Here is a 13,951-nt window from a genome sequence, read left to right on the forward strand (position 1 = left end):
CTATCTATCTATCTATCTATCTATCTATCTATCTATCTATCTATCTATCTATCTATCTATCTATCTATCTATCTATCTATCTATCCTCTCTTGTTGTTGTAACAGGTTGGCTGTAACTGGATGTTCGTCCCTGATACAACTGTTGCTGAGTTGAAAATCTTTGGCCGTTCCTCTCTTGTCATTCTAATTCTTTTCTTCTAGTGTTGTTTATCTGGACCTTATGTACTCCGAGTGGAGGTTTAAATTTCTATGATGCATATCTCCTCTTAACTAAAACCTACGTAATTTATTACATTAACATACAACTTACCTTCGCTTGAAGTACATCAAATTCTTCCCTTACAATCTTTAACAGTCTACGGGTCATATTAGCGGCCACCGTCTCTTGCGGTAAAGCTGATTGCAAAATATGGCCCTGGGTACGTATTACTTTCATTAGTTCCCTAAAAACAACAATTATGCTTCAATTTTATCATTCAAAAAATTTATTTCTTTTAACTTACTCTGCATGTTGCCATTTGGTATTCAATATTAAATTTTTAAATAATTCCAATGATTTTGTGGTTATATTGAAGGAGCCTTCAACCTTTCTACTCGTACAAGATAATTAATTGTAAAAATGAAAAAAACCGATAAAACACTTTTAACTTACTTCAATTTAATATCGTGTATCAATTGTTGTACTTCTGGCAGTGGTAGTTCTTTCATTTTTTCTTAAATTTATTTTTTCTTATTGTAAGTAATTACAAAAAAGCAAATTGTCCACGCAATTTGTGAGAAAGTTGTTTACAGTGACTACTGCAGCACAGCTGTTTTTGTTTTTGAAAATACAGAGCTGTTTTCATTTGGTTAGTGAGGAGAGTTGCCAGATTAATGTGTTGTTTCTAGATAACGTGTGAGTAGTTTGAGTTAAAATTTTACTTGTATTTTGTTTTTGTTACAACAACAAAATTCTCTAATTAACAATTTTATGAGTTTTTTCATTCATCGGCAATTTATCCCTCTGGGACCGACGTGGTAGTCTAGCAGACACGAAAAAATCAGAAAATTTTAATTTTTCAATTTGCACCTTCTCAGTATACTCTTTTTAACATTCGCTGCCGTGTCGATGTCAATAAAAATAAATTGAAACATAGACCCTTAAACTATAAACGGATATAGTCTAATTAGGTTTCAAAAACAGATCATAGAAAATATAAGCTTTCCAAAAATGGTGTATAGTAGGGTTCTATAGTTGAAACGAAAAGTCGACTTTTCGACTTTTTGCATTTAGTTAAAAGTTGATTTTTCGACTTTTTGCATTTAGTTAAAAGTCGACTTTTCGACTTTTTGCATTATATGAAAAGTCGATTTTTCGACTTTTCGACTATATGTATTTTATAAATAGTCGACTTTTCGGCTTTTTTCGACTTTTTCAGACTTTTCGACATTTTTCGACTATTTTCGACTTTTTCTGACTTTTTGATTTTTTTCGACTTTTTCCGACTATTTTCGACTTTTTGTTTTTTTCGACTTTTTCCGACTTTTTTCGACTATTTTCGACTTTTTGCGACTTTTTGCGACTTTTCGACTTATTTCGACTATTCGACTTTTCGATTTTTTTCGACTTTTATTAACAAAGTCGACTTTTTCGACAAAAAGTAAATTGTTCGATTATTCGAAAGCCGATTTATAGAACCTTAGTGTCTAGCAAACATCACTTCAGTGAAATGGTTGCCCATGAATGACAAAATCCTATAAAAATGGTACAAATATACGAATCATATAATTCTTCCAATGTGGCAACCGCATATTGCACGTCTATTCAATTGGCATCACTTTTTAGTACAATCTTTTTTCTATTTCTTCTTTCACCCCATTTATTGTTTACTGCAATTTTCTAACGTTCCCATTTATTTTGACATTTGCAAATTAGAATTTTTATTATTTGGGGGGAGGAAAAAAATTAACTGCATTTTGTGAGCACCATTTTGCATTCATTCTCAATTCAGCTTTTGTACGGTACGGTCATGTTCCATCGAGTCGCGTGTGCATAATTTTGTTTTATTTTTTTTCTCCCTACTGTTTGTGTGTGAATGAAGAAAATTTCCAATTTGGATAAATTAAAGTGAAGATGATATGATAATAATACTATATAAATTAATAGAAATAACAATAAGAAAAGTTTAATTGAATAAAGAAGACGTGTATCTTCTAACTGTCTAGTAATCTGTACTCCATTTATATAACTGCAAATTTGCTGAAATTGAAAAAAAATCTACAAAAATTGAGAAAAAAGTAAATTTTTTTTCTTTACATTCGTTCGTAACAAGCTAAAAAACTTGCACCCTTTTTTGTTGTTGGTTTTTTTCCTGTGTTACACACACGGAGATTATAGTGGTGTTTCAATGTGTGTGGCTGTATAAGTTTTGTTTAGTTCTATATTTTTATTTTTTTTTAACTTTTTCATTTTTCTAATTTTTTGTGGTTGTTGTAAACGTTCTAAATACAAAATTCGTTAAATTCTCATTGTGACGTAGTAAAGGAAGTATTTAACAAATAAATACCACAAAAAAACAACAACAACATTAAAAAAAGAACAACATAATATCCATCTCTATCCATTGAAGAAAAAAATAAGAAAATTGTAAAAAAAAACGAAAACACTGTGCAAATTTAATAAACAATATTTATTTATTTATCTGTAAACTCTTTATTTCTTTTCATTCTTTGTTAGTTGTTTAACTAATTAAATTAGTGTCGTATTCTTTTATTTGTATCTATCTCAGTGTGTGTTGTGTTTAACAAATAAATACAAAAAAAGTAAGAAAAAGCCAAAGAGAAAATTAATTTCTAAGAACGTTTTCACAGTCTATGTTTTAATATTAAACGAAAGGTAGGCATACAACAATATTAATTTTCTTTTAATTTTTGTTTAAATTTAGACGAAAATCTTTTTAATTTTTCATTTATACAAAAAGCAAAAAATTATGTTTTTCTTATTTATATACAAATTTATTAATTTCGTTAATTTATGCAAAACAACAAAAGTCTCTTTTGGATAAAATGCTGTGTGCTCACAATTTGTATGTGAAATAAAGTTGCCAGATTGTATATATTATATTTATCCAGGGGGTTACAAATAATACCCGAAAATAACATTACAGTTATCATTTTCATAAATTAAATACACAGAAAAAATAGTTCATATCTGTAATGAATTTTGTAATAATGGATCTAACATGACTTTTTTCCCAAACCATTTTCATTAAGAAAATAAGGGGTTTATTTTGTAAATCCCTTCCTCATATAAATTGTTTTTGTATTTTCAAAAATTTGTTTAAAAATATTTTTAACGCATGGTGAAGTATTTTACAAAACAAGGGGGTAAAAGTTCATTAAATAAATGAATTGGTACATGAACGATTTTTTCTGTTTTTCTGCTTATTTTATTTGATTTTCATAGAAAAATTGCAATTAATATTCGTTACCAATTAATATCTTCAATTTCTTTCAGAATATCAGATACTAGCAAATTTTTATGATAAATAAAAATGTTAAAAAATAATTAAATTGTTGGCAAATAAAGCTAAACATCCATTTCAGAAAATTTATAAATTAATTTATTTTTTTTTTCAATCTAAAATCATAAAGAAATAAAAAATTTTCCAAAGAAAATTTCAAACATTTTTTAATTAATAGAAAAATATAAAATTTGAAAAATTCATACAATATAGGAATTTATGAAATAATATTAATGCTTAACTTTTTTTCTGTGTAAAATTAAAAAATGTTGAAATCAGTTTTTAAAATTTACCCGAATCTTCTTTGTTTTACCAGAAAAGTCTTTTTAACATAGCATCTGTTCATAAATAACAAATTTTAGAAAGAACCCATTAAACTCTTAGGTTTTATCTAAATTGATCAGATAAGTTTTCGAGTAGTTTTTTTTTTTAATCAGCAAAATCTGTTTTATTAATAACAATTCCCGAAAGAAACCTTAATAATCATACGTTTTTACACATTTTTGATTATTTTTTTCAGAAAGTGTAGCTAATTTAACAAATTTTTTAAAAATTTTATCTTTTCATATAAATTCCATACAAAATTACTTATTCCATTCCATGTTCATATGTTCATATGTATATATAAATTTAATATCAATAACAATTATTTGAGCAACTAAGTCCTGAATCGATGTTTCGTTAACTAAATAAACACATCTGAAAATCAATCAATTGTATTGAAATATAAAACGTTTTTTTAGTGGACTGCCATTACGTTGGATCTTGATTAAAGTAAGATTAAAAACTGTCATTTTAATTTTTTTACTCAGTTATATTTTATAAATTCCCAGCAAAAAAAAAAAGAACTTTTAAAGAAGAGAAATCAGAAATCAAATTAACCAAAGAAATTAAAGATATTAACACAGGATTTTCATAGAAGATAGATCCTTTTATTTGATTCCAAATTCACTATTTCTGAGGTCATTCTGAAGATGTAAATTTTATGTTATTTGGAAGTTATTAAGAAATAAAATTATAGTATTATAAAATTCAACTAATTTGACTTAAACAATATTAACATAAATAAATTAAACATTTATTTTCGCTTCTAAGTCAATGAACATACACCCTTTTCAACATTTTACGTAAAATATGGACTCCTTTCAATTCGTTTTTGTCGTGAAAAGATATCCATATTGTGAAATTTGTTGATGAAATTATGTAAACATTAAACAGCTTTTCCATATAAAATTAACTTTTGTAAATAAATTGTTTACAACTTCCACTTTTGAAGTGGTTATAAATATAATTCTTTTAGAAGTACTTCGTTTCATTTTTGCTGGTTTATTATATCTTTGAAGCTTGAGACTAAATAAAAGTCAATGTCAAGAGAACAAGAAGAGTTTAATAATATTTTTTATTATTTTTTTTATTCTGTCACCATCAGAAGATGTCAAAAATTTCTCCACTTTATTTAGAAGAATTAAGTTTTTCTATTCAAATATTTAATAAATGCCTCTTTTACGATTTACAACTCAACTTTAAAATAACTCAATTTCTTTTTGGTTTTATAAATTACAACTAGTTTTAGTTGAAATTTTGTTCACAAGGTATTCTTGTGAAGTTTTAAATTTGTTCGATAGATTGCGTCGGGAACCACCCAAACCAATAACTTTAAATTTTTATTACTTATAAGATCTCACATAGAAAAGAATATGTTAAGTGATTCCAAAACAGGTAGTATGGACCTATTTTTTGCTTACAGATTACGAATTAATGAATTGAAATGGAAAGAATTCAGCTATGCATAAATGTTTGTTATATCTTACAATATTGGAAACAAATGTTCAGAAAAAGTCTAACTTCAACTTAAAATATTTGTCTTACAATATTGTCGGAATTTTTTTCTAACGTGTGAAAGCAAAATATGTAAGTTCACTCGATTGTCAGACTTTCCTGAACATGTTACTTACAACGTGGTAATATCTGACAACTGTTCATTAAGCTTTGTACATATTGGCAGAAAAATGTCTAAAAACCGTGTTAACTTACAATTTTTGTCTTGCAACATTGTCAGAAATGCTTCTTCTAACGTTACAAAACAAAAATTTAAAGTTCACACGATTGTTTGTCATTTTCTGAATATTTACCTGCCAACGTTGTAAGATCTTATAAGCATTTATTAAAGGTTTAATTTGTTGAATATTTAAAAAACTAAATATTTTAAAAATACATACTCCCAAACTTCCTACATTTACTCTTCCCCACATTTTAAATATATCATTCTTTGTCCGGCAACACTAAATCCGGTACTTTTTGTTATTTTTTTCATTAATGCGTTTTTTTCTTATTTTCTTTTCACCTGCTCTTTCTTATCAAAAACAACAAAAATTACATGCTGCAGCCTCTCAGTTTTCTTCATGTTGTTTTTGTTGCGGTCATACTTTTGTTTCTCTCAGTTTTATTAATTTCTTGTATTTTACCCCGGTTGTCATTTTATCGATTTTTTTCTTTTTCCCCATATTCCCGTAAAAATCTATTGTTGTTTTTGTTATAATTTTTTTCTTATTTATTTGTTGTCACATTGCGTTTTGTAGAGATGCCACTGCGGTGACGTTAAATAATAGAGTTTTTTTCTCATATATTTTTTCTTTACAATTTTGTTGTAACAAATGTTGCAAGAGAAAATGTGTTGTAAGAGAAAATGTTGGGGTGTTTTTTTCTTTGGCATGTTGTTGTTATGTTTAATGGACAAAAAAGTTGTAAATAATTAGAATCATGTTTTATATTCCATTTGGATTATTTTTTGCTTGTTTTGGATTAGAATTTTTGAGGTAGAAAATTAAAAGAAATTTTTGGAAAAATCTAAATATTTTTGGATTAATACTAATTTATATGATTTTATCTGTTTGATGGGTTTAAACATGAAAGAAATACAGATTTTCCTACAAAAGCTTATATGCCTACTAAAAGAAAATAACGCAGAAATGACATGGTAATGACTTGTACTTACTCAACAACATACTTTCCGGCGGGAGCCTGGAAATCTTGGTGTTATTGCAATCTCCGGGAAAAGAGCCCCTAATCTGCCGGGACTATAAACTGGTGATGTCATTTTACTCCTTCGACATTCTTTGGAATGATTTGACATGGGGTGCACTGTTGCCCTCAGAACTATATCCTGGCTGGTCAGTTAATTGAGGATCCTTCCGAATCCACAGTGGCTGAGGTTTAAGCTCAATTTCGGAAAGAGTGAGATGCGGTTAAGAGACTGTTGCACTGTGAAGTTTCCTTATTGAATGACCAAATCTTGGTGTTATTGCAATCCCGGGAAGTAAAGTTGCTGCCAGTGCCTCTAGTCTGCCGGGACTATAAACTGGTGATGTCATTTTACTCCTTTAATATTCCTTGGAATGATTTGACATGGGGTCGAACCAGAGAACCGCATAATCTGTTATTGTGGGTGGTCAGTTACTCGCAGGACTATGTCCTGTCTGGTCAGTTAATTGAGGATCCTTCCGAATCCACAGTGGCTGTGGTTTAAACACAGATCAGAAAGAGTGAGATGCGGTTAAAAAGTCTAAAATTTCGTCGGGTGATTGAAATTGAATCGGTCGGATGTTGTTCTCTATGAGTGTATCGGATGAATGAGAAGTATGCTAGATTGAAGAATGATGGATGAAAGGTATCATATACAAGTGATACCATTGAATATTTCTTCCTTGTCAAGGTATCTTCAGAGAAAAATCTCTTCATACCAGATTTACCACAGTGAGTTCTTTGTGTGTAAGAACAAAGTCTTTGGTTTATTTGATAGATTCGTACTTCGGTCTACCAGTTACGTCTTTAGGTGCTGTTGTCGGCTCTACAGAGACCATCCCATCTGCCTGGTTGTAAACGAAAGTGATGTTTTTGCATATCGAAAGTTAAGCAATGAGAAGCAATGGTCAAGTAATTGAACAAAGATTACGTGTGTTGAACAGGAAATTTCATATACGAAAATTGACACCGGCGTGTCAGTCGACACAGAAGCTCACCCAGTGGTTTTAAAAGACCTCCTTGAAATAAGGCTCACATTGCAGGTGTTCACGTAAAGCACATCGACATTAATTCAACAACTTTCAATGACTGACTACATACTGTTCGCAATACTAAGAAGGACTGTAGTAATGACTTACAAACAATAAGTAGACTTCTAATATCCTAACATCTATTTAGAGATATCTTCACTTAATTTTGAAAACTCGTGGTTTTTGTTTGTACAACTTTTTGAACTACTCACCTATGGTTCAATCGACTTAAAATCACTTTCAAATTCAACTTAACGAAGTTTGTCCTTCTATCTGTCAACTTCTACGGATAATATTCCAGCAACTACAACCGATTATAATAGAACCGGATTAATAACATTTAAGGAAAACATTTTTAGATACGAAAATCATTAAAAATATTTTTTTGAGAACTCTAATGATTTTGGGGGTATATTAGGATGTGTTGAACTACTCTACCAGACAAAACTTACAGCACCTTGTTATTTCAATAGTTATCCCCTGGAAATATGCTTTAATCTTTAACCTTTATTTATATATAAAAAATAAATGATTTTTTGCTATAAAACCTACAAATAAAGTTTTTTGCTTTTTGTATAAATTTTGCTAAAATAATAAAACAAAAAATTGTAAAAAAAATCAAAAAACCAACTATTTAAACATAAACAATTTCAATCAAACACACAACATTGAATATTGTTCATAATAATGATATTTATTATTTTTTCTTTCTTAATCCTTAATTATTATTCTAAAATTTTTATTTTTTTTACTCCCATTTTCTTTTAAGCATTACAAAAAATACTTCATCATATAACACAAACCAAAATTCCTATAAATTATACCCTACATACTGCCTACATAACTACCATACAATTCAAAACAAAATTACATAGTTGAAACTAAAAAAAAGTATATTTGCAAGAAATTTTAAGTTTTGAGAATCTCAATTAAATCGAAAAGTTTGAAAACAAAAAGAAACCAACTTCAAAAACAAATTTCTCAAAATTCAAATCATGTTAAACAACGCTACAAATTTTTCGCCGCATGTAAGTAGTTTTTTTTTTCTTTCTTAAAACAAAATTTCAAAATTCACTTTTTTCTCTTTTTTTGAACGTTTCCTTTAAATTTTCTTATAGAGTAGTTAACTTTAGCATAAATTATTTGTAGTTTAACCTTAAAAAAAACAAGTAGTTTTTAATTAATTATAGTTATTAACTACTAATAGCTTTTAATTTTAACATTTAACCAACATTTTTCTTAAATTCAATAAATTATAAAAAAATTTATTATAATTTAGTTAATTTTTGCGCTGTATTTTACAAACGGTGTCATTGTTCTGGGTTTTAATTTCAAACAAAAATAAATACAAAACACATTTTATTTATTTTTAAATTATTTACTTTTATTACAAAAACAATTTTATTTATTTTCAATTAATTTTCTTTAATTATGTTACTGTTTACTTTTTTCACTTTTGTCATTTGTTTTCCCTTATCAGTCGCCTTGCCGTCATCGCCTTTATTGTGTGTTTGTATATTTCAAGTCTGGGAAAGAAATGTGTAAATTTACTGTTTACTTTTTTATGAGTATTTTTGGTTACATATTTTTTTGTTTTAAGTTATTTTTCCTTCTTAATTGTTTAGATATTGCTTTTGGCATTTCTGTTGTTGTTTTATTAAATAACACTGTCTTACGACGGTTGCTGTAGAAGGTTGTTTAAAGTTGTAAGAGCTAAAGCTATACAATAATCAGGTTGGGGGGTTCTACTGGATGCGTCCAAAATAAGGTTGGCTGAGCAATTTAAAATGTGGTGGGTGTCATGAGGGCCCTGACCACATGCAGGAATTCGTTGGGGACGGCATGGTCTATACGTGATCAGTAGGCATTATATGCGCCTGTTCCTCCATCCTGATCTTGGTTGTGCCAGAACTACTCTTGCTTTCTTCGTGGGAGTATCCAACCGTGTGATATTAAAATTGGGATGACTTCTCCGATAATATGCCAGGAGGAACTGTTTAGTCAACATGACATTGTGTTCATTGACCGGGAGGACCGGGTTTCTTTATCAATACCCCAAGTGCTGCGGCTAGCGCTTTGAGAACTTTGTTTCTACTTTGCAATTTGTGAGTGATTGCAGTGGTGTGGGTGGTATACGATTGGAATTTGGATTCCATCGACCACAATGCCGAGGTTTAAGTTTACTTCCTGCGTCCAAGTGATAAAAATTGTTGTTGACGACTTCGCTAGTGATAATTGTGTTTGTTTTTACACTCCTAACCCTGTTTAAGACCGATGAGCATTTAATAGGCCGGACGAAATATTAACGCATTTATCTTAAGTTTTTTATGCAGGATCTAATAAAATTCTACTGAATTGTATGATTGCCTGGTCCTAAATTATTTGAGTGACTCATAAAGTATTCTAAACTCTCAGCAGTCTCAGAAAATAATATAATTTAATTACAAAGAGAAAGACAGGAAGCTTAGTTTTTAAGTGTCCACCCACTCCCTCGCTTACAAGGGGACAATAAAGTGGCGATTACCTTTACCCTCGTTTATTAAGAGTACATCCCTGACGAAAGACGAATTAGAACCAACTAGGTGGTTAGACGTTATTGGAAATGACTGACTTTTTCGGATGCATTGACAAAATATTTTTTAGGCTTGATTTAAAAAAAAGATCTTTGTTAAACTTCTATTTTTATTCTATTCTATTATTTGAGCAGTTTAGCGTCCACTGTCCACTCTTTAGCTTAACTGTCTAGCCTATCTTTGAAAGTTTAAAAACTTCTCAAATCATATAATAAGGTTGTCAATAGTAATCCCATCACGTTTTTTAACGGATGTGTATAACTTTTAGATTTCGACAACGAATTGTTGCAATGTTGCCAACGTTGCGTTGTCTACATTACATAGTGTTGTCGTATTATAAACATTTTGGTGTCAGGCGAGTATATTTTTCCCCTCTGTGTAGTGTTAATAAAAAGTATACTTTATGTGGGGTCTAGATTTAAATAAAGCCTGATCTTTATGAAAATCTTCAGAACTTTTAATACAACTATAAGCCCAAAAGCCTTTATAAGTCGAAATAATTAAGAAGACGTTTTCTTTGGTCGAACGATCAATTTAAGGAAGATCATATAACCTGTTATCATCTTTTGATAAACGTAATTTTCTATAATTTTAAATAGTTTTAGTTATAAAAGACTAAATAAAGCACAACTTTTAATTTCAAAAAAAGTTTGACGATCATTTTGACTGATTAGGACATCAAGTCCTATTTGGCTTATGACTGCAAAGATTACTTCATCAATGGATATAAATTGTTTATAACTTTCAATAGTTTTGAAAAACAACCCAGCAGAAAAAGAACTTCGGAAGAAGCGAAAAAGAAGTAGAATTTACTTTATGGAAGTACAGAGAAAGACCTGAAGATGTGATGATGATTTTAACAGAGGCTTATCATAGGTGTAATGTTCTTTTTATTTGATTCCAAATTCACTACATCTGAAGTCGTTTTCAGTAAGTATTTTTTATGTTCATTTTTTGGAAATTGTAGTATTATAGAATACAACAAAATGGGTTTAATTTAAAAAATTGTATTCTTTGGAAGTCAATAAATATCACTTCCACAGAAGGTAAACAAATTCACAAAGTGCTACTTTTGAAGTGGTGATAAATGTCATTCGTTTGGAAGTAATTCGCTTTATTTTTGCTGGGAATAAAAATCTAAATGTGGTTTTATAAAAGTCAAAATCTTTTAAAATATTCAAAAACACATTTTCGAAAGTTAAGTCAGCGAATCAAGCAGTTTTGAAATAATTTATTTCTCGAAACAAGTTAAAGAAAAGACCGTTTTCCGATACAAAATAATCTCATGTAATGCCTAATATAGTGAGTAATTATAACCAAAAGCATTACATTTACTTTAAAAGAAAAATATTTTTATATCTAATATATTTTAACTGGAAACTAAATTACTTTACCTTAAACATCAACATTTTTTTTACATAAATAAAATTTTACCAATTTATATTTAAAATTTATAAAAAAATTTATATCTTTTTTTCTTGATTACTTTTCATTAATTTTCTTGGAAAACTTGAAAACATTTTGATCTTTTTTTGCATTAATTATAAAAATTGATTTTTAATTGTGCAATTAACTTTCGCTTTTTTTTGTTTGCCACAATAAAACTTTTTGTTTAGAATTTTATTTGATTTTACCTAATTTAGACAGCTGTTGTTGTTGTTGTGCATGTCAGTCTAACCATACGTCCGTCTCTCTGTCTGCCTGTTCGTTGTGTGTTTATTTAATTAACAAACATTTAATTTCATTTGATTTCTTCTTTTATTCACCTGTTGTTTTATTTAACTTTTATACGAAATATTTATTAACAACAAAAAAAAATTGCTCTATTGAAAGTTTTATTATTATTTATGTTTCAATAAATTTAAATATTCATCCAACACAATGTTGGTTTAATAGGTGAATTTCCATATTGGAAATGAGTTTATTTTTTTCTTTTTACTATTATTTCTCTTATAATAGAATGTAATAAAATATAATGAATTACTAATAATTTTGGGTAAGTAAAATCCACTTGTTTGTAACTAATTTCAACAGATTGGAAATTTTGATAGCAATAAAGGAAATTTATGTAAAATTGTTTATTGGAATATAAGAAATTTAGCAATTATTTAGTGAAGTGTAGTTATTTGTTTCATTATGCCTTATATAATATATTTTATTATTTTATGATAACAACAAACTAAGGAAAACAAAAACAATTTCCTAATAAATTGCAGTTTTATTACACTTTAAATTGTTTAAATTTTAAATCCTTTCGAAAAAAGGAAAACAATTGTTTCAACTTTATTTTATCAAATCAGTTTCATTGCTTTAATTTTCATTATTGTTTTACTTCAAATTGTCATTTCCATTTATTTATGATTTAAATATGATTTACAAGCCCTCAGGTGTTTTGTGTAAAAAAAATGCAAACTGTGTCAAAATATTTGCGTACATCTTTCAGTTTTATTTTTTTTGTTGTTTTAATAATATTTTCTGACCAGCAGCAGCAACATAATTTTGAAATGTGTAATAAAAATTTTATTTCATTCCTTTTTTTATTTTCAAAATTTTCTTAAATGGGGAAATGTTACAAGGGTTGCAAGAGATGGTTTGTTTTATCAGTTTAGGTTTTTAGTTGGTATTCTTAAGTACATCGAGTTTTTTCTATAGACAAGGTTATAGAATTGACTTTAAACTAGAATATAGATTTGACTATGAATTAGATTATAGACTAGACTATAGACCAGATTATGGGCTAGACAGTAGATTAGACTATAGACCAGATTATGGGCTAGACTGTAGATTAGACTATAGACTAGACTATATATTAGACTATAGGTTAGACTATATATTAGACTATAGGTTACACTATAGACTAGACTATAGACTAGACTATAGACTAGACTATAGACTAGACTATAGACTAGACTATAGACTAGACTATAGACTAGACTATAGACTAGACTATAGACTAGACTATAGACTAGACTATAGACTAGACTATAGACTAGACTATAGACTAGACTATAGACTAGACTATAGACTAGACTATAGACTAGACTATAGACTAGACTATAGACTAGACTATTGACTAGACTATAGACTAGACTATACATAGACTGGACTATAAACTAGACTATAGACTAAACTATAGACCAGGCTATAGACTAGACTATAGACTAGACTATAGACTAGATTATAGACTATACTATAGACTAAACTATAGACTAGACTATAGACTAGTCTAATCTAGACTTTAGACTTTTCACTGCAGCATATAATAATTAAAAAAACTGATATTTAAACTTTTGTTACATCCCTCGTTAAGGTAATTTACGAACTTAGATTATGTAAGATGTTAGGTAACATGTGGTTGAAATTGCTTTATTTTGTATTCCTGTTTTTATTTCTTGGAAATTTAAGTTCAAATAGAAAATTATGTAAACATTTTAAATTACAATACATATTGTGTATGTGTATGTATTTTTTTAATGAGAAACATATGTCATAAAAAGGACTCAAATTGTAACATTAAAATTTATTTTTATTTTTATATGAAATTTATTTCACACATGTGAAATTATTTGCTGAATATTTTATTTCAGCTTCTTTTGAATATTATCCCTTGCTATTCTTTAATAATCTTGAGAAAATATAGCTCTATTCTAAAATTTTCAATTACTTAACAATTGTGCCACGTTTTATTGGACTCTGTTTAGTATTTGTGTTACATTCAAATATTTGCTTGGATGGTTTGTTGGTTTTGTTTAATTAAACAAGAGTAGACAAGACAAGTGCAACAACATGTCGCAAGTAAAAGAAAGAAAAAAAGAAAACACTG

The 13,951-nt window shown here is 28.4% G+C and overlaps 1 protein-coding gene across 8 annotated transcripts in view; it reads left to right on the plus strand.

The window, feature by feature from the left end:
* Positions 1 to 13,951, plus strand: part of LOC111678725 (double-stranded RNA-specific editase Adar) — a 300,956-nt gene that overhangs the window by 13,639 nt on the left and 273,366 nt on the right. For 2 of the 8 annotated variants that reach the window (XM_046947518.1, XM_046947524.1), the window contains exons 1-2: positions 1,992 to 2,875; positions 8,325 to 8,583. The exons of 2 other annotated variants lie outside the window; for them this stretch is intronic. In XM_046947518.1, coding sequence (XP_046803474.1) covers positions 8,551 to 8,583 — 33 coding nt within the window. In that variant the 5' untranslated portion in view covers positions 1,992 to 2,875; positions 8,325 to 8,550. Of the gene's footprint in view, positions 1 to 1,991; positions 2,876 to 8,324; positions 8,584 to 13,951 lie in introns of those variants that run through there. 4 more of the 8 variants (XM_023440144.2, XM_046947520.1, XM_046947519.1 and 1 more) reach the window with 4 other exon arrangements.

The sequence above is a fragment of the Lucilia cuprina genome, chromosome 3, assembly GCF_022045245.1.
Source record: "Lucilia cuprina isolate Lc7/37 chromosome 3, ASM2204524v1, whole genome shotgun sequence".
Classification (NCBI taxonomy): Eukaryota; Metazoa; Arthropoda; class Insecta; order Diptera; family Calliphoridae; genus Lucilia; species Lucilia cuprina.